The following is a 19,985-nucleotide window of genomic DNA, read 5'->3' on the forward strand; positions in this document are numbered from 1 at the left end:
TTCTGCCGTGGCTAAATCACACATCCAAAGAGTTTGCTTTTCCTTACGCTCATGGTTTTCCATTGTTCGTTGTTGGGCTTACAAGACTGTATATGCCGTTCGGAAGACAGGTTTGTTGATTTCACACTGGCCTGGTGCGAGATCCAGCTGAGACGAACTGTTGCTCTCAAACACTTGTATTCTTTTCATCCCTTCTGATATGGTTACCCACATAAAGCAGTTTGAACGAGCACAAAATTCACAATTGAATATAGTTTCTATACCAGTCTTGAGCCACGGTCAGCCTTGGGTGCTTATGGTGAATAGAATCCCACCACGGGAGTTAGGTTTTCAGTTGAATTCATCTGTCGGAAATATTGTTGTCGTCACAGTTATACGAACAGGGAGTTTTCTGTCTGGCTTTGCGTTGAATGGAACTCTAAATGAAGACGAAGTAACAGGCAACTGAACTAGCTGCCTTATGCCTTTGGGATATAAGCTTTACGAAATCTTTAGTCTTCTTTCCGTGTTTCTAGTAGGATGTTTCGCATACTTTGTCGGCTGTAGTGACGACGTTTCCCATTTCATCTTTGTGACGCTTTGTAACATATTCCATTAGTTTCGCTAAAGTCACAAAACGCAAAATCCTCGTGTTGCTAGCCAAACGTGGTGCCCAGCTCTGTCACCTTATCAATTATTTCTGTTTTGAATAGCTGGATCGGTTCAAGGAGCCCCCGGCCTACGGGGCTATGTGTGACCTACTTTGGTCCGACCCGTGTGAAGAATTTGGTCAAGAACGGTCTTCAGAACATTTTACCCACAACACTGTCCGCGGATGCTCCTATTTCTACAGCTTCAGCGCCTGTTGTCATTTCTTGCAAACTAATAACCTTCTGTCGATTATTCGTGCTCACGAAGCTCAGGATGCAGGGTAGGTTTTCGTACGTTATGTTTGGAATACGGTCGCCCATTGCCTCGTCTAACGACTTCGATTCTTTGTGTCATTCTATCTTTTTAAGACCAAAATGCCTTGCACAAAGACTGATTTACAACTAACTGGTTGCCAAACAGACGAGATTTTTTCTAGCGATACTATGTTCCGATTTCTTTTTGTGCTAATACTCCCTTAACCCAATCAGAATTGTGTTCTTTTGGAATGGAATTGCTGATTCGTTAGTTGATAGAATTGAAGCCCTCTGGAGTTTAGTAGTTCCTAGCTGAAGCAAACCCATCATCCTTCCATACTTTTGGATCCATAAGTCACGAATTTAAGCCGATATTTTCGTCAGTGTGTTTTGAGAGCCAAACGCTATTTTGTGTGCAAAAGTTTTCGGGTTCGAAGTTTGCCTCCCCATCTCCGAATCAAATCCGTATTTCCCGTTTTCGCCGAGTCATTTGTGTTCGAGCTGTTTGTGTATTAATTCTCTGGGTACTCAATCGTGCGAATATCACTGTTTTCAGTCCGAAGTTAAACTTGGCTGTCCTAACACCCAAGATGATATATTTCTCAGCTGTTATGATCTACGCCTGGGATCAGCATCTAGCCTACAGTTTTCTGTGCTGATCGTTCGCATACCCGGTATCCCACATGAGAGGGAAACCAACATGTATTGCATGCAAACAGACGTGTCACCATCTCAGTCTTGTCCGGAGAATCGCACCTCTTATGCACTGCCGACATGATTACGGCTGGTATGCTGCTCAACTAACTAGTCGTTGGTATTCTGGAGGAAATCAATCCTGGGCGACTGAGTGGACTTCGAAACGGTTGAGTACGGTTGACTTTTTTGCCGCAGGAGAAATGTCTTGGGCGAAACAAACTATTCTACTAAATGTTCATCGAATCCACTCAGTTAACACAGAAACACTGGGTCACTCACAAAAACCTGGTTGCCCAAGCGTATCTGGCAACCCCACAATGAAATGGAAGCCACCGTGCAAACCTGTGCAGCTGTCTCGAACGAATCCTATGCAACATCAATTCTCAGCCAACTGCGCGGAGCCGTTCTGCCATTGCAAAGATCATATAACATGGTATTTCGAATTGGTCGGTTTTTCGGAGCCTTTCCTGGCCAAAACATTGCGGTGAAGTCCAGAATCCGGTCGACTTTGCCATATTTTCACATTCTTAAGGGGCATTCGGTTCAGCGTCATCCCGCTTTGGTATGCAAATCTGATACGCTTGTCGTCTATCAGATTGCCTTGGGGGTTCAATATGAAACGCCAAGATCCAACTAAGTGGTTGTGAGGTAGCATGATACACGGATTTATGCTTTCTTGATGGCACACTATCCACAGATCTTGCACTTGATAATGAGTCCAACGCACGAATTGCAAAACTCATCGGAGCATTCGGTCGTTTTTGGAAGCGCATTTGGAGCCATCAGAATTTGCACGTAGACACCAAGACATCATTACATGGGGATGTTTGCTATCTTCGCTATCACGCAGGAGAAGCCTGAACGCCATTCAGACAACATGGTCGCGTTCCTGACTGATACCAAGTGCAGTGTCTGCGTGAAATCCTTCGGATCGAACTGGACGACTGAATCTCGAACGCCACAGTCCTTTGAAGTGCGAACACAGCTAGATTAGGATGCAGCCGGATGCCAAACTGGCTCCAATTGTCAGGCTACTTTGGATGTGTAGTCGTACCTCTAAATCTTAAAGATTCCCAGATTGGAGCTCGAAATTGGGGGCAGCCGAAGTCCCGCCCTCAGGTAATTCTGAGTAGCCGGACTAGAAAGAGAAATCAGCCGGGTGAATGGCTAGTGAAGCAGGCGCGCGAGGAGAAAGTTCGCAACACTGCGAAAGGACCGGGCCATTGTGACTGGACTGTTTGTTCCCAATGCAGCCGCAACTGTGTGAACCTCTCTAACATGCGAAACCACGCATTCTAGTAGATGACTATTATACTCACCAGTCTAGCCGCTGAACGTGACCTGTTGGATTCGAGGCAAGTTTGTTCCATTTTTCACTATGTGCCTACCCGACGCTATCGTGCAAAAGGTAGAATACCACCAGGTTGTCCATTACCAACTTGACCGTGTGTAACTGGGTGAAACATCTGGCAATTTCATGAGCTACACTTGGGGAGGCATTTGATTGCGTTGAGAACTGAAGGAATTGACAAATGACGTCGGTTACTCCATGATAACCCATCAACTGGTTCCGGTGCCCATTCTCAAAGCATCATGTTTAGGCTAGCTGATTGCTCGTGGTAGGTCTCTGATCCGCCGATCTTATTCCTTCTGGCCTGCATCGACGCAGAGGGCCTGCGTGAAGCACACATTCGACAAGGCCCAAACTATCTGTAGCTCTTGTGCCATGGGCCGATGTCCCCTGGTTTGACTACCAAATCAGATGCCAGCTATGCTTCAGTATTCTTCAACCATCCCATGACTTCTTCGTCCATTTGCCTTCATTAGCACTCATGCATTCGTACGTCCATTTACGGGCTAGGTTTAAGGTTGTGAATTGACCACCTTGATGAAAGCAAGGGAGCTTTTGAGCTCTTGCCTGTCTGTAACGTTCTTATATCCCTGAAGTACAGGTGCATCACAGCTCTCTGAGGCATCGGAGTTTCCCAATCTGTACCACCAAGACCCCCTCTGTAAGAACCAAATAACGGGATAATGAAGTCACAGGAACCGACGAAAAGTGACCTATACGGGTGATGAATCTTTTTTCGGGGAGCGTTTTTTCAGGCGGGGTGGGGGACACTTAGTGCGATAGTTCTTGTTTGAAATCTTTTTCTCCCCTTACATGCATGTTCATGTACAACCTACCCATGGCCTGTCGGTGACGGATTTCTCTGTAGACGTCATCTAGCGTCTAAGATCGCCTGACTAGTGTGCCGTAAACAGTTTACAAACAGTAAACTCAATTGGCTCTTGGTTGGTGATTCGGGCATTCTTGAATGTCTACCTTATTTCATAATCATGACCATGGTTTTGTTCTTAGAGCTGCTTTATCCGCTCCAGCTTTTTGTTTTGTTAGCTTAACTGTGACGTCGATCTCCATCCAGAAGTTTAGTTGTGATGACCACAACTGTGTCGACCAACAGTGTCGTGGCTTGGTCCTGGACAGACGATGCACTCCTAGTTGCAACGTTTTTAAGACCACCAATCTAACTGAATTAAGTTTCATCCCCCTGCCATCCCTACTGCCTAACCTTCTTGACTCACCGTTCACAAATTAATTGCCATCGGTTGATGTGACCTCACTTTCGGTTTGTCAGTTTTGGGCGAGAACTAATCTCAGTTGAGGATACGTGCTTCTTTGAACTCAATTTTCCTGCATTAACCTTTTAATAACACCCTAATTGAATACAGTTGAGTGCAATGGGCGTCATCTATTTGGATTTGAAACAAAAGGGTTAAGGTTACTGCTTCTTAACTAGTATCGGAAACTCCAACTTGACGGCTGAAAATCTGAAGTAGAGTAGTGTGGTTTCAACGTGAGCATATGCAATACTTTCCTTTGTGTGTACTTTTTCAAGCAGACAACTCATTTTTCCGTGGGATCGCTCCTTATTGGTCTTTTCACTAAGTACACCGAATTCTTCCACTTTTCTTGGGAAGTTCACAGTTTGTTCTGCTGAGGCCACGTTATCTGACATCGCTTTCCCTCGCTTTTTACCAAACATTTTTCGAAAACATTTTGATTATTGTTTTGTTTATAGTAGGATTAGAGATGAAGTTATCCAATATGGATGGTGATGTACGCGAATCTTACGGAAATGAGGGTTCCTGAAGGGTTCAATATACATGACCGGTTGACATCGGGTTTTACCGATGGTGTCAATATAACCTTCTGCCATCCGATTGCCATGTCAAATGGGTTCAAACCGACCATTGTCAGTTTTTGGACAAATGCCAACCCAATAAATCAGCCGTGATAATCGGAGATAGGAGTATTAGTTTCCCTGATACTGAATCGATACGCGATGTGCCTTCTGTTACACAGACGGAACAGTCTCTTTTTACCATAGTACTTCACCCTTTTACTTAGCTTGTTCCTGTTGAAACACCAACATCGGGTTGGCTAATGAAACGTGTTACAAGCGTTTTGACGTCCAGCGCACTGCCCATAGCCTGTCAGATTGTACCAACAGTTTGTTTCGCAAATCACCGCTGTACCATTCACGCTTGTTCTGTTTTGAATGGGTGAATGCTTCAGTAGTTCTGGCTGATTGATTGATTGACTGAGCTAGCTCACTAGATTAGGAATGTGCATGGATACGTGCGGCTATTCGGATATTTTGTGAAAATAGCTAGAAGACTGAGGTACCAATTATCGTTTGTAATCTTGAGTGTACCATGCGACTGTCCCCAAGTTCATGACTACAAACGAAAGAGGAAAGACCGCCACGGCAGAGGACATTGTCTTCACACGAGAAATTCTTTTGATTCTCTTTTTTTCTTAATATCTTGACTGTCTTTTAACCTGTGATCATATCGTTTTAACGTTTGATTAATTACTCTCTAACTCAACCAGTGTGAACAACAAAATTTAATTATACCACAAAACATACTCCGGGTGTGCATTTTGCATACAAAATCACTATTGACCTGGAAATCACGTGCTTGGAACGCCAGCTAACGGGTATTATATAGGTATAATCGGGAATATTTGGTCCAATTCAGAGACCGCACACAGTTCACCACCGTAAAAGAGCAAATACCTCAAAGAAGACCCGATTAATAATGGCTGCTTTATTAGGTAGCCGCGACATCTCGGTTGAGCAAAGTGTGTTTACACTTAATATGCAACCCAATGAAAGCTGTCTGACTGTCAAAGTTGCTGACTCCGAGTAGCTAGGTGGTTGTTACTAGCAGACACAACGCCGGACGAGGTAGTTGACTCAAATATCTCCAATTTAGGGTAATGTGTACGTGGAAGACTGAAAAGAAAGCCTTAGGCGGATTAGAGTGTCCATCGAGGGCTTTCTGGTGTCACATAGATGACATGTTTGTTGTGATAAACCACGATAACCTTAACGAATTCGTTTAAAGTCCAAACACTTTAAGTTTAGCATGGGGCTATATTGATTGCATGACACACATGAGTGATGGGAAATGAAAAAAATCTATTTGTCGGAAGGCAACAGATAGTGATACAGTCTTAAACTGGTCATCAGGACACCCAAAGTCAGCATATACTAGTATAGTTTAAGCAGTGTTTAGTAGAGTAAGAGCACTGTGCACAGAGGCGGTCAACCGAAGAGCAGCACAACTTGAGGTAACAAACGACGGTGGGTACCCGGTGGTTTTACTTAAGCAACAACTAAGACGGGCATTTATCCCAACACCATGACCCTACAATGAGTGGATCGGATCAACAGTCGCCCATTTAAAACGGAGACATCTGGAGTCATTAGGACGGTTTTGAATACTGCTAACATAAGAGTAGCATTCCAAAAGGGCAAGAATTTACGTTCATTATTGGTGCGGTTAAAGCATCACCTTCCGGTTAATAGGACTAGGGACTGTGTACACAAAATAAACTAAAAAATAAAAATGTAACGATTGTAGGAAGATTTATATAGGTCAGACAGCCAGGGAGTTACAAACCAGAATGGGTGAACTTAAACTATGCATAAACGGACCACCTATAATGAGGCCCACTATGTCAAAGTAATTATGACATGTGGCAACCATACTCAACCGCCATCTACCAAAGAGTTGGTTTTTGCTTAGTGAATTCCACGCTGGTAAATGTACTTGGTGATAAGGCCATAACACGGTGGCGTAGTGACACGAAATCCCAACATCACCGTCAATCGGAGTGCCTACGTTGATTCCATTTGATTCTCCTTGCGCATGTCTAAAAAATCCTACGGAAAATGGCACGTAACCGGTCCAAGTAGTGAACACGCCGTCAGATCTTAGCTAAAATGCCAGGCTAACCCCTGTCTGTCGTTGGGTCTGATTTTATGCTGAGCAAGGCCGGCAAAAGACACCCCGCGTCAAACCGCTGGTGGCATCTAACTCCAGCATAGTGTGTCTGGTGTGCCTACTTTAACACCGTTCGGTCTGAGCTATTAGTCCCTGATCGCTTCAGTTTAGGGACGTTCAAACCTATTTTCACTATCATCTTAGTCTCCTTTTTTGTTTCCATCTTTTACTGGAGTGTTTTTGTCGTTACTTCATACCAGTGTTATTCTAATTTATAATACTGGCTAATTGTTGTCGATAGCGATTCTCTTTTCAATAGCATATAAGACATCGTTAATTTCACCCATAAAGTTGTGCATGGATAGTTTACAATATAGAATGATTACTTATGCTCCAATCGAGAGGCCAAAGAAATGGTGCTGCGAAAGAAACCACGCTGGTGGTCGCTCACAGTTTAACAGTAGGCACAAGCCCGGGTAGTAACAATGAGACTCTGTATATGAGTGTGAATCGACTCAGCTGGTTCAACAGAAACTTACTGACTCTCTTGGGAGGTAGTCAGTATTCTCTCTGCGTATGAGAGGTTTTGTGAACCTTTGGTTAGGATCGCATTCTGTGGACTTTGATGGAATGGCTCCCTTAGGGGTGGTGCCTTTCAAGGGATTGCTGTTTATTAAACAGATAGATATGGCGCGGTTGTGGCTGTGTTGATGCCTCCGGCGTGGATGTTTTAGTGACGTTGGCATGCTGTTCAGTTAGAAGATTTATTCAAACTAAGCAAGATGCTTCTCAGTTGCCGTCTAATGTGGATGACGGGCACGATAGTCTATCGGTTCTTTTGCTGGTTTCACTCACGTTCCTCGCTACACTCTATTCGACCCCGAGTTTTTTTTACATTCGCTATTCGCTTCTCTCTACAATTTCTGTGGGGATATTCAAGGTCATATCTCACTTGGTGTCCATATGCACCATTGAAGTCGTTGTAGTGGGTGTTTTGGGACATTATCTTATCGTTTTCGCTATCGATCTTCTGCCATGGCAAAATTTCGCCGTGCACGCGACCGCAGTTCACATGTACGAAGTGCCTGGATCAGTCCTAGTTTTTCCGTTCCAGGTGTGTGCGCATGCGTGTGCCTGTGTATAAATCCTATATGAAGTTGTTTTTGCCTGCTTCCCCACGACCCAGCTACCGGATGTATAGGAAAAGTCGCCAGACCGGTTTCCCAGCCTTGATAACCATTTTCTCCGCCCCGAACTACCTCGATGTGTACAATAATAAAGGTGAGTGGTATCCATTTCTTACTGTCGCACAACCTAATGTAACGATACAATGTTGTTTATTGTCCTACTATGTTTGCGAACAATCGGTAGCGCCATCGATCTTTTGCCGTTCGCTTCTTGCTAAACGCAGCTAGTTACTGTATTCATCGTGGCATAACTCAATTGGTATTGTGCGTTATGCGAGCAAGTTATTCGATTTATGAGGGATGGTGACATAGTTTGCTTGAGAGAATCAGCGAGTTTGTTTTGTCTCCTCAGACGAATTGGCTATGGCTAGACGCGTACACCAAATTGGTCTGTGAGTAATGAACTTTGATGTTCTTACATTATTTTCTCATACTTTGCCTTATCTCAACGAGTTCTTCCCCTAGCTAAGTCGATATTATTGAACTCTCTCTCCCTCGCTCTGCAACACCTGGGTACATGAAAGCAATCCTCTTGGTTGAATACAAGTAGCACCTTATCTTATTCAATTATAAGTTAATCAAACCGCTAATCGGCCATTCGTAGTGTGAATGGGTTCAGACTTTTGCAGAGATTCGTGAGGCGTGCACTAGATGAGGATAAAACAGCCCTACGGTGCTCCCAGGCTTGGGGAGAATTTGCAGCCAGAACGGACTCTATGACTTCAACCTACTACGAACGAGATGCGTCAGATAATTAGAGCGCCGGAAGGTCCGTGGTTCTGACCCGACCTGGCAGTATCCAAGCCCTCGTGCGTCCTTCGGGTTGCATGGCAGCTAGGCTCAACTGAACAATTTGTTTATTTTTTGTTTCTACTATGGCTTCTAGCTTTGAACGCGGTTGGTAACCGAGGAAATCAACTGGGTTGCCGAACTCCATGCTTCACTAGTATGTAACCGTATCCACTTAATAATGGAAAGTAATTTAATGGAACCAATCGACACCTGATCGGGTGATGTGGTGTCCATGGTTGAAGGATGATTGGCGATACATTCTGTCTAGGTTCCAGTTTATCGTTCTTTTGACCAGCTGCTCGCGGCCAAACGGCCAAATGTTCAATCTGGTAGCCGGACTGTTGCGGGCTCCATACTTCCTTGACTTTCGTGTGAGGCGCACTGCTGATGATTCCCAGTAAGGGTGAAAGGCTATACAATGCTCCTCGGCTTTTCAGCACATAGTGGTTTCACTGGTAGGACGAAGCCTCCACCAAACATTAACATATCTCACCGGTATTAGTCTACTGGAAAGCCAAGTGAAATATGGAAGATAGGCTGTGAGATGCTTCCGAGTTCAATCACCTAATGACGAAATCCGAATAGGAAATGATTTCTAAACCGCTATTTTAATGGGCGCCATGTTAGATTTTGCTACATTCCCAGCCAAGTGCTAGGAAGATCACGTGGGCCGCGGACAACAGGGATCATCGCTGGAGCACCTGAGTTTAAAATGAGTCAACTTTAACTGGTGGGGATGTTATGATCTAAATAACACACATTTTTTAGTGTTGATGTTGTGAACGTTTCGCCGAAAAACCACGATCGGCTTAGTAAACAGCCAATCCTGCGCCGTCCCCCGCTGATCCTAAAGTGATGCTGTTTGTCGAATTGGTTCAGAAAAACGAGAAGTGAAGTGAAAATAATTTACCAGGGCTATCCGTGGATTGAATTGGTAGTAAGACCGTTCCGTTTACGCTAGATATAATAACTATGCATCCGGTACCACAGCTTTTCTCCAAGGTTTGTATTTCACTTCAGAGAACAGTTTCCGTCAAATAGGTAATTCGAATCTCGGACTTGTTCGCTGTTTTGATGTGCTACAAGCCCCGACTCTACTCATTGATAAAAGACAGTATATAGGCAGCACGTAAGAAAAGCTTCTACCGACATCTGAGCTTTTGGAAGTAGGCCGCACTGCGTTATGAAACTTGCAATACGCGATCATACTTCCATTTGAAAACCCTTCGATTTCAAATAGATTATACTTGCCAATTCTGAGTTATCTCACTCACAAACATGCTTGGTCTGCGCTACTCCAACTGTTTGACTTACGTGACATGAACATATGTAAAGTGATTTGAGCTCGGAGTTCAGTTGCAAATTTTCGCCGGAAAGATATTGCTTTAGGAACTTCCACTCATTTTATTAGCCTGCCTTTACAATAAGGTTTTCAAATAAACCATGTTTGTGCGGCAGCCAAGCATCATTGTTAAACACTGATAGCATACTGTCGATGATGATGATGATAGCATGGTACATCACTCGTAAATTCATTTTTCTTTCCAGAATTGATTGTACGATTGTATGAATAACGTTCCCAGAACTGGTGGTGTTTGTACATTCAAGCCCGTAATTTTTGAGTTTGCTAACGTTATTATCCCTGAACCAGTGTACAGTTTGGTTTAGAGACTAACCGATATTGACTGGGATGATTGTGTAGGAATCCCTTGAGTACACAAGTAAAACTTGATCAATGCTGATGCTCTGATCTCACCGTCTCCGGATGGCCCTGTGATAAAAGCAGAGGTGTCCACCACTCACACTAGTGATAATAAGTTAATTACGTAGCTACGGTGGTATGAAATACATTTAGAGAAAAACGGATAGGATAAAATTACGGGAGATCCTGAGACTAACCTATGGTCATTTGGACTGCGCCACATGAAAAAAAATTGAATCTTAATCTTACGTGAATTCCTATTATTCCAAATTATGAATTCCTTTCGGACGCCACAGGTAACAAGAAGAGATATTATACCACGGAGAACGCGTTGAGACCCTGTTCGAAATGGTTCCATCTTAAAGAGTCACTGTGTTTTCTGTAGTCAGTGAATCAAGTCACTTTCAGTCACCAACATTTGTCGTTTAAATGATCATTGTACCATGTGGCATCCAATGCAAATGTGTCTCCAACAAGACGATTCAAGCAAGACGAACTTAATCACTGTTAAACACAAGCCGATCGGTGAGACTCCGTTCCTACAAAACAAAGGTGATGCTGTTTGTTGTCTCTGCCCACCTGGATAACCATTTAATTTGTAATTTCGCCTGTAGGTTGTCAGTCACTTCTAGATTACTATTCTGGGTCCAAGCCGTTTCCTGATCGGCGAAACTTCGATTAATCGACAGATAGGAAAGGGTTATTCCTCGCTGTTCCAGAAGCTCTGTTTTACTTCTAGCTACATGAGTAAATGAGGAACTGAAAAGCAACCTTACCTGATAGGAAAGCCTCCTGTTGGGTTGATTCACTCAGGAACAAGGACCAACGTGCGGTCTCCCGAGCGTCAAAGATAGGCTCTCCGGGAGATCCTGTTCTTTTCTTGGAGGTGATGTATCCTTGTAGAGAATTCCCGTGCTGATGTATTGCAGACCGGTCGCGAGTGGGATCATGACAGATTGTCAAACCTATTGCCTCGACTTTGGATTTTTCCCGTCGATTCTACTGCACCACCACCGTTTCTCCTTCGAAAGAAGCAGGGAGCCTTCTTTACTCTCGTTGTCGTATACAGTGCCTACAGCGTTCATTAAAAATGCTTTGTCCCGCCGAATATTATCCTCCAATTCGGTCATACCTTAATGGCTTGGACCTATTGTATCAATGCTTCGTAATAAACCCCGAAGTACTTTATACCGTTTCCGTTAGGCCTAGTTCACTTCATTCCGTTTGTTTATCGCGCGGTGCCTATACACGTGCTTCGTTACCTTGAGACCTGCTGTACAAAGGGATACGAAGTGCGGTGACCCACATTTGCGACAGTGCGAAACTGGCATCCCTTCCACCGTTTCTGCATAGGCAAAAACTGTACACTGTTTATCGACTGGGATGCCTGAACATCTTGTTGTTTGTTTTAAGTCGCAGTACTTTGCAATGTGAAACCCATTACCAATCTTACGTGGGTGGCCTTTCGGACGGCATAGTGGATGTTTGATTTTTTGTTTCATTTGCACTTTGCACTTTATAGTTTTATTTTGAAGAGTTTGCTGAATCCCAAGCCGAATGGGTTTTTAGATTTCGGTTCTTACCCTCGTTTTATGCATGCCATGTCCGCGCTCTCTGTCCACGCTCTGTCCACTGATGTGAACAAATAAGACTCGCTACCACCACAACGTCCAGTTAGCTCATGTTTCTTCTCCGATACATCCTCAATTCTGCCCTGACATCCCTCCTCACTGTTGAAGCTTGATCGGAAATTGTTCATAGTCTTCGTTGTGAGCATGGGACTTTTAGAGTTAAGCAGATGTGATTTTTACATTCCAACTGCTTATTGTTCCAGAAGCTCTCCATCTATCCGAAAATATCATATTGTCTAGCTGTGGTAGAAATTATAGTGCTAATCGAAAGTGGCATACAGCCTAGCTATCACCAGGTGGTCCATAAAGTAGTCGAAAATTCATCGATGGATTGAAACTGAGGGTGTTTGGATCCACGTCTAAGGGATAACAATTCATCTCACTGTTAGAAATTCCACTTATTCTTTCTAGAGTCTGGTGGAAATCCAGTACCAATAAACTATCCAATCCGCAAATGAAAAAGCATGTCTCACCACTCCGTAAACTAGTCAGAACTTTGTGGGCCGTAAGAGTATTGGATCGGTGGACATATCTCGTCTTGCCCAAAAATGGTTCTCTTTGATGGTTCAGACATCTCGTCCTTGGTTTTTTGTGATGATGGTATCAAACCCTTCTTGAAATAATTCAAACATTTCGTCAATAACACTTCAGGAGTTAACAAATAATATTCATTACTTGTGCAGTCCCTTTTCTGTTGATGACAGTAGCCGCCTCATATCTGTGTAACCTGTGAACAATCGACAGAATTCATGATTGAATTGTCGCCTCCATGTTTTTTGAACTCATCTGGAACATGAACCAGAGAACCAGTATTGTCAAAGAAACTGACAAGATTATTCTTGCATTCTCGCAAAGCTTAACTCTTTGTGTGCATTTTCGATATCTTACTTCAATCATAAACTTTTACTATTAGCTTGTCTGTTCATTGCGCTACAAATTCGGAAATTTAATCAAACCCGACCGTCAATCACACAAACGACGAAGTTCTCTGGGCTCACTGTTTTCGCCTACCTCTGGACAATCGGTAGACGAAGAAAATATCGCCGTCGCTTTCAGGAAAGTGAAACTTAGTGCTACAGTTATTTTATCCTACTTTGTGATATACATGTAAAATACCGTTGTTTTAGATACTCCTGCCAAAGCCCGATAGGTCCGAGATCAACGATGCGTGCGTTTCACACTCAGTCTAGTCCCTCATTCACTAATTCCAACAGGATGTGTTCGCACGAAACGACGATAGTAGGAAAGCTGTCATGTATGTGGACAAGCTCGTCTTCTTTGGAACGTTCATCAGAGACTCTGTAGGAGACACCAATTTTCATGCTAAGCCAGGCGGACCGACCTGTGTACAGTGTCGTTCCGTTTTGAACTTTCACAGCGTTCCTTAAATATCGTATAGAGAACTACAGACTGTCTCTTAAGCGGGCCAAGTAGTTTTCTGATTTGGTTTCTAGTAAGCCACCAGTAAATGAGGTATCCATTTGACCTTTGCATTCATCATCACACACGTCAGACTGGGGTTAAGACGTATTGAGTCCTCTACAGGAAGGCTTACAACCCTCAACTCATAGGTCTGTTGTATTTGGGAATGGGTGCATGCTCATACACAATAAATTCCAGCGTACTAGCTGCCTTCCAATTTTATGTGGTCATACTGTGTAAACTAATTGTAAACAAACTTCTGCACAGACCACAGTACACCCCCACAAATCCGTGAGATGTACATGAGAGTTTTCGTAGTTCAACGATCGGATGCTCTTATACCACGTAGCATGTACTGTTCTCTTTCATTTAAACCCACTCCTGTGGAGTTTACCAAGTACAAATTTACCTGCATAATTCTCGATCGTTTCAGCCGCTATTTTGAAATATGAAAACAACGTGATGAATATTCGACAATTTAATTGCTCCCCTCATCCATACTGGTTACCCAATTTTATGGATGTGTTTACCTGGTCTTTACCGTTCGTCGGTGAAAAAGGTGAGTGTTTGTCGGGCTCAGTTTTTCCAATATCATTTCCTCCAACCGGAAATCCGTATCATTAAAGTATGCCTTAATAACGGTTAGAAAATTTCCTGCTTGGTGTCAAGGTTTTCCACTACATGGGTTGATGCTATCGGTCTTTTTGTGTGGGCTACTGGAGTGGTGAACAGAGTGTATGATGCATATCCTATTCCACCTAAGGTATATTAATTGCTACTACAAAGCATATGACAAGTAGCCTTCAGTTAGGTTTGCTGGATGTTTGTGCCAGGTTGTTGCACGGATCCACTCGTCTCTGAAATTGATACATACATTGACACCGCAGAGTAAATTGCGTGCTTCTGTCGAGGAGACCGTGGTGTCGCAACCTTCGTCCAAAGTGCTTACATTCGACTGTGCCGCGCCGGTTGTTGCCGAATTTGTTGGGTTGCAGATTCGTGATCGCTTTTGGGAAATATGGACAGCAATAAAGAGGTTTTGTGATGAATTGGTGAATTGTGCAAAGCAGAAGACTCGATGTGTGGATTCTCCATACACCCATGATTACTGGGCTAAATGGCAAATTAACAGATATCAGGATTTGAGGGAATGATTGGTGATGAAAAACAACTTTAGAACGGATATCGTAGCAAAAGCAGCACTCAAACTGGTGGTGGTTTCACTCAGGACTTCTGTTTATCCAAAATCAATCGATATCGTTTACTGACGGAGCAGTCCTTATGGTTTTTGTGTTCGACAACACAAGTGGCTACTTTTTGCCAACGTCTATTTGGTAGGTGTTTTCAAATGAACATAACTTGCAGTTAGGTTACTGGACGAGTAGTGGACAGCGACCTGATTGAAAGGCTTATTTGATAAGAATACATAACTTAGATGAATAGGTCTGCTAGTGTGATGGATTCGTATCAGATTACAAGCTAACAAGTTATGCACGGTGTTCCATTCCCCACCATGTCTCAAAGACTTGTACGGCCAATAAACTCATCTCCCAGCGGTCGATTGGTTTATTTGCATTTTGGCAAATATTGCACTGACTTTGTCCCCTGTGATGCCCGTATTAAGTAATCGTCAGGTGGACATTCCAGGTGTTTTCTATCCGCCTGCCCATCACATTTATGTTAGGCCACTGGTGAATCCACACTCGGCTTTGAAGCGTTTTATCATGCGCGGCGTCTAACGCTTTTAAAATGGGCGTATACGGAAGTGGAGTTACATTCGTAGTGATCACGCGTATGAAAGCAGCAGAATTTGCTCAAATAGTAGAACTGTCACTTGAAAAAAAGGGATGGATATCTAAAGCCTTTGAAAACAAGTGACAAGAATGCGTGCCTGTGGTTAAAACAAATTCACTCCTGTGCAGTCGTGCGTGAACATGTCTGGACTATCGTCCTCAAGGATGAAATACCTTTTAGCTCAGTTTGGTTTGGTACGTGTAAGCTATGGGCAACTTCAAAACATGTTTTGTTTAGTAGCGCAACCTAGGTGACTGCGTCTACGAGAAAATAACGTATTTTCGGATGATATACAAACAGCAATCGCACATCCTGGCGATTAACTTCAATCGATTTCTGCTAGCGAATACCAGAATATCTGCATGAGCAATGCGATTCCCCACTAATAGTCGAGTGCTTCCTTAGTGTGTCAATAGGAATTGCAGAGAAAAAAATTATTACAGCGAACCTTTACTTGAAACACGCAGATATAAATGTTGATTCTGTACAACTGCAGTGAACGGATATGCGACATGTTGTAGTTTTTGCCAGGAAACTTTTCTAGGATCATCAGAGGGAAAAATAGTTATTGTGTATGCGTTTTTGGCATCTACGGTGTGCTCTTCAGTGGTATGGAAACTTGTCTGTCACAGAAGGTTATTCGAAGGTGCTATCGTAGGTACCGTAATTACCAACTGTTAGAAGCACATCGGATCAAAGCATAGTTAATGTCACATTAAAACAATGGCACTGGAAAGAGGAATCAGAGTAAAAGCCTGGGGGATTAACGGAACGGGTGACAGCCTCTTGAAGCTGCAGCTTTTACCCCCCGTATAACATGTTACGAACGGAGCCCCAAGGGAGCAGCCGAAAGCATTTTAGGTGGTGTCATCTTCAAAGGGTAGGACATTTATGTGTAACTTGAAAAAGGATTTTCATTTTACGGAAGAAATTAACTGTATTAGGTCATTTTATTCAAATCCGTTTTCGGGTAGGTTACTTGGCGACACGTTGTCCTCCTGTTTGGTTTCACCACCAAATATAGCTCATTTATACGTGTGTCCAAAAAACCGTTTGCTGACATTAGTGAACTCATCAAAAGTCACTATCTCTCAGAAATAAGTAGGCCATAGCTGTTTTGTCTGGTTAACTCCCACGTTGTCATAAATGGGATTGCAAATAAAAGGTGGGCAAATTTGGGAACTAGTAAATTTCGGTAAAAATTATTCACATAATGCCTACAAAATCAGAGGTCAGTTTCAAACCATCGGTAATACTTATTTCGACCAGCAGCCAGAGTGTGTGCCTCATTTTTAAGTGCTCGGCTGTTGGGCCCGCCCTCTGAATTGCTCCCTTATCGTTGATGGCTAATACCAAGCGCGATGTAATTGGCTGTTCGAGCTTTTTGTGGACTTCGATAGTTTCCCTCAAGCTCGACAGTGGCTCGGGAGTCACCGCCTCGATACCACTTAGCTAAAAGTGTCTTCTGAGGTTAGTTACGTCCAAAGGAGAGCTGACGTTTAGCGGGCATGGCCGTTTCAACGTGGTCTAGACGCTTCAGACATAGTCCTAGATGAGGCTTTGGAACCTTGAACAATTCCTGTTTTCAATAAGCGCCTACATTTTGCTTAATGTGTGGAACACCGACGCGAAGAAGTGAATCCGAATGTACATGTCTACCTGGGTGATTCTCAAAAACTGGCATTCAACATAAGGTTGATGCTATCCGCTTGTTTGTTCCCGCGTTTCCAGGTGTGAGCAAAACACTCGGGCCACTGGTCGTTTCTTTATATTAGTGCAGTTTTGTTTTTGACCTTTTCCAATTTTGGGCCGTTCTATTGATGGTGCTAATATCGTCACCGCATTGCCTGAGCATTTTCCGCTTCATGAAAAAGCGTCGCTTTACTTGACAGCGTTCAGCGAATTTTTATGATAAATAACTTATTTTACTTTTTGATTTTAAATTTCCGTGCTAAACAGCGCGCACATTGGTTGAAACTGTTTCGATCTCGTATTTTAGTCACAGAGATGCTGGTCAATGTGCTCAATATCTGTTCGGACGATGAACTGCTGTCGGATACTCCTGAGGATGAATGTGAGCTATTCATATATTGCATACCCAACCGCACTGTTTGCCATTTGTTAGATTTGCTTCATTCAGTTTCTTCGGGAATTCTGGCTGTTTTGGCCTCTGGCGCTAGGATTTATAGTTCTTCCTCCCATGAGAACCTGTACTTTTTAGGAACAGAATTCATTTGCGTTCGGAACCCAACCATTTTTTTCATGTTTCTTCCCATGAGTTCATTGTTTTGGTAATGACTATAATATTGTCAGGGTAATTTTTTTATGACCATCATGATACTCCCAAGCCGTGGAAACCGTTGATGTCCCGGAAGTGACATCTCCTTTTTCTCTTATTCAAAGGATAATTCAAAAAGCCTAATCTTTCACGGTTTTTTCACTATATTTTATCTATACTGCGTTCTAACTCGTCGCACGAACGGCTACCAAACACGGTCAGACTGAAGCTGAATAGTGTTGTAGAACAGCTGGCTACAACCCGGCATCTTGAGAGCTGTTCGAATACTTTCAACTTTGCCATGGATAATTTGGCAATGTTCATGAGCAGTCGCGAATTGTCCCAGCTTTTCAACACAAGATCTCAGAAACGACACTAGTGAATGCAGCTGCAGCGTAATTCTTCATGCTGATACCCTTCCGCCCGAAATCACACTAAAGATGAATGAATTTATGGCTCTTCTAACAATTATGGGGGGCGGCCGGTTCAGGATGCAATCGTGGCAGTGTATGACAAGGGCAAGTCTACGTGCGACGCGGCTCTTCATGTGGGATTCTCGTTGTCCAGCTCTATTATTGTGAACTTCTCACCGAATAAGTTTGCCTTGCCCAAACTCACTGTCAGTGGGATTGCACATTCCTTTAAATACCGCTACACAAACGTATTCCCAAAGTCACCTCTTTTGACGTATTCGCCCAGGTCTCCGATCCTGAGACTTTCTCTGAGTCTGTACAGTTGAGCTAGACATCGTTGGCCGAACAGCATACATTGATATTAAAATACGCCGTGAAGGTGACTTGAGGGAATGACTTCATACCCTTATCAGCTGTTACCTCCTAATGCCTAAAGAATTACGTATCTTTGACGTATCCGGCTCGTATCACTGAAATAAATGGTCACAACACGATAATTAACTAAATTCAGTCATCAACCCCGGCATAAACAGATGATGGAAGCGGCTAAGATGATCACATCTATTGTTGATAGTAGCCGTTATACCACCTCGTTGCCTGGCCTCTTGAAACAGTTTGCTCCATTTCGGTGACTCCATTCCGGTGAGTCCCCACCAAAGGGAAGCACTGGACTCAAGTTTCACTCTTATTAGAGCTCATCAGCAGTGCCAGTAACCACTACTTCACCAACGCACGTTGGTCGCATCTGAATCATCACGTCTGAACAGGCGAACGTGTTCACACTTGAGCGATGTGATTGGTATGCCCGACTCATTGAATGACGACCCAGTAACTGTCCTGGTTGTGACGATCGATTGACACTCCAGTCAGGACTTCCCAGTTACGTAGCCTGGCACACGTTTGGTGCACGCTCGCCTCGCATGTCAGATGTCCGGGGTTCAAATCCCGGCACGGCCATTGGATATGCACTGCTGATGAGCTCTAATAAGAGCGAAACTCGATTCCAGTGCGTCCCTTTGGTGTGGACTCACCGGAATAATTACGCCAGAAAAGGGACACGGCCGTTCAAACGAGAGTGATGTGGCTATGAACAAACGTACCTATTCCGCAAAACAGTGTATATCAGTGTGAAGCTGGATGTATGCAGTAATGTATAGTTTTGTCTGATAAATTCGTCATTTTTTTTCATTTTTTTCCGAAATGTAGGCCTAACCACGCTTTGAGGTAGTCACAAAGAAACTGTTATACATACTAACTAGCGTCCAAGCAGTAACGGGTCAGGGGGCGATGCGTTCTGCTTCCCCTTGCTTCATCAGTCGCGTCCAGAACCGTCAGATTGACATCGCTTGTCCCGTTTCACACAAAATATCAGTATATTCCGGATTTACGTGACCTTTTTTCTGAGCGGTCGTCGCTAGCACCGCGGTCAGCATTAGATCGTGTGATATAATAAACCAGTGCTGCTGTTATGAAGATACACAGTTAATCATTCTAGTGAAAAACAACCCATGACCCAACAAATGCGTGTTCAGCAACTTCCTAAGACGGAAAAGATATCGTAGGTATGTGAAGTGAAACTGAATTCCATGTAGTCAGTCATTTCATTCCAAACCACGAATTCACTTTACCGGTCCAAAGTGAACATGTATCGGACGAACTTCTATGGCCTAGTGCAGCTTCAGTGCATCTCAGGGCGACTGAGGTAAAACAGCTTCCCTCTTAGAGAGTAGGTGACCAGTACAGTTTTGTGAAAATGAAGGCAATTCAAGGTGTCTCTGCTGTTCCTTGGGGATACTTTAGAGACTAACCCGGCGTTTACTTATGAAAACAGGTCAGGTGCGGACATTCATCCAGCGTGTAATCAACCAAAGTTTTCGTCGCAGTAGGC

At 43.5% G+C, this 19,985-nt stretch overlaps 2 protein-coding genes across 2 annotated transcripts in view; one reads left to right on the top strand and one right to left on the bottom strand.

Annotated features, from left to right (window-relative positions):
- The window catches only part of T265_09969 (hypothetical protein), a gene marked incomplete at both ends in the record, with an annotated part of 29,070 nt that extends 17,561 nt beyond the window's left edge, over positions 1–11,509 (bottom strand). The window contains one exon of the mRNA XM_009176207.1: positions 11,387–11,509. Coding sequence (XP_009174471.1) covers positions 11,387–11,509 — 123 coding nt within the window. The remainder of the gene's footprint in view (positions 1–11,386) is intronic.
- T265_09970 (hypothetical protein) overlaps positions 1–19,985 on the top strand; it is a gene marked incomplete at both ends in the record, with an annotated part of 74,844 nt that overhangs the window by 44,906 nt on the left and 9,953 nt on the right. The window contains 4 exons of the mRNA XM_009176206.1: positions 693–910; positions 8,065–8,159; positions 14,046–14,171; positions 17,406–17,480. Of these exons, the coding sequence (XP_009174470.1) occupies positions 693–910; positions 8,065–8,159; positions 14,046–14,171; positions 17,406–17,480 (514 nt within the window). The remainder of the gene's footprint in view (positions 1–692; positions 911–8,064; positions 8,160–14,045; positions 14,172–17,405; positions 17,481–19,985) is intronic.

The sequence above is a fragment of the Opisthorchis viverrini genome (genome assembly GCF_000715545.1).
Source record: "Opisthorchis viverrini unplaced genomic scaffold opera_v5_321, whole genome shotgun sequence".
In the NCBI taxonomy this organism is placed as follows: Eukaryota; Metazoa; Platyhelminthes; class Trematoda; order Opisthorchiida; family Opisthorchiidae; genus Opisthorchis; species Opisthorchis viverrini.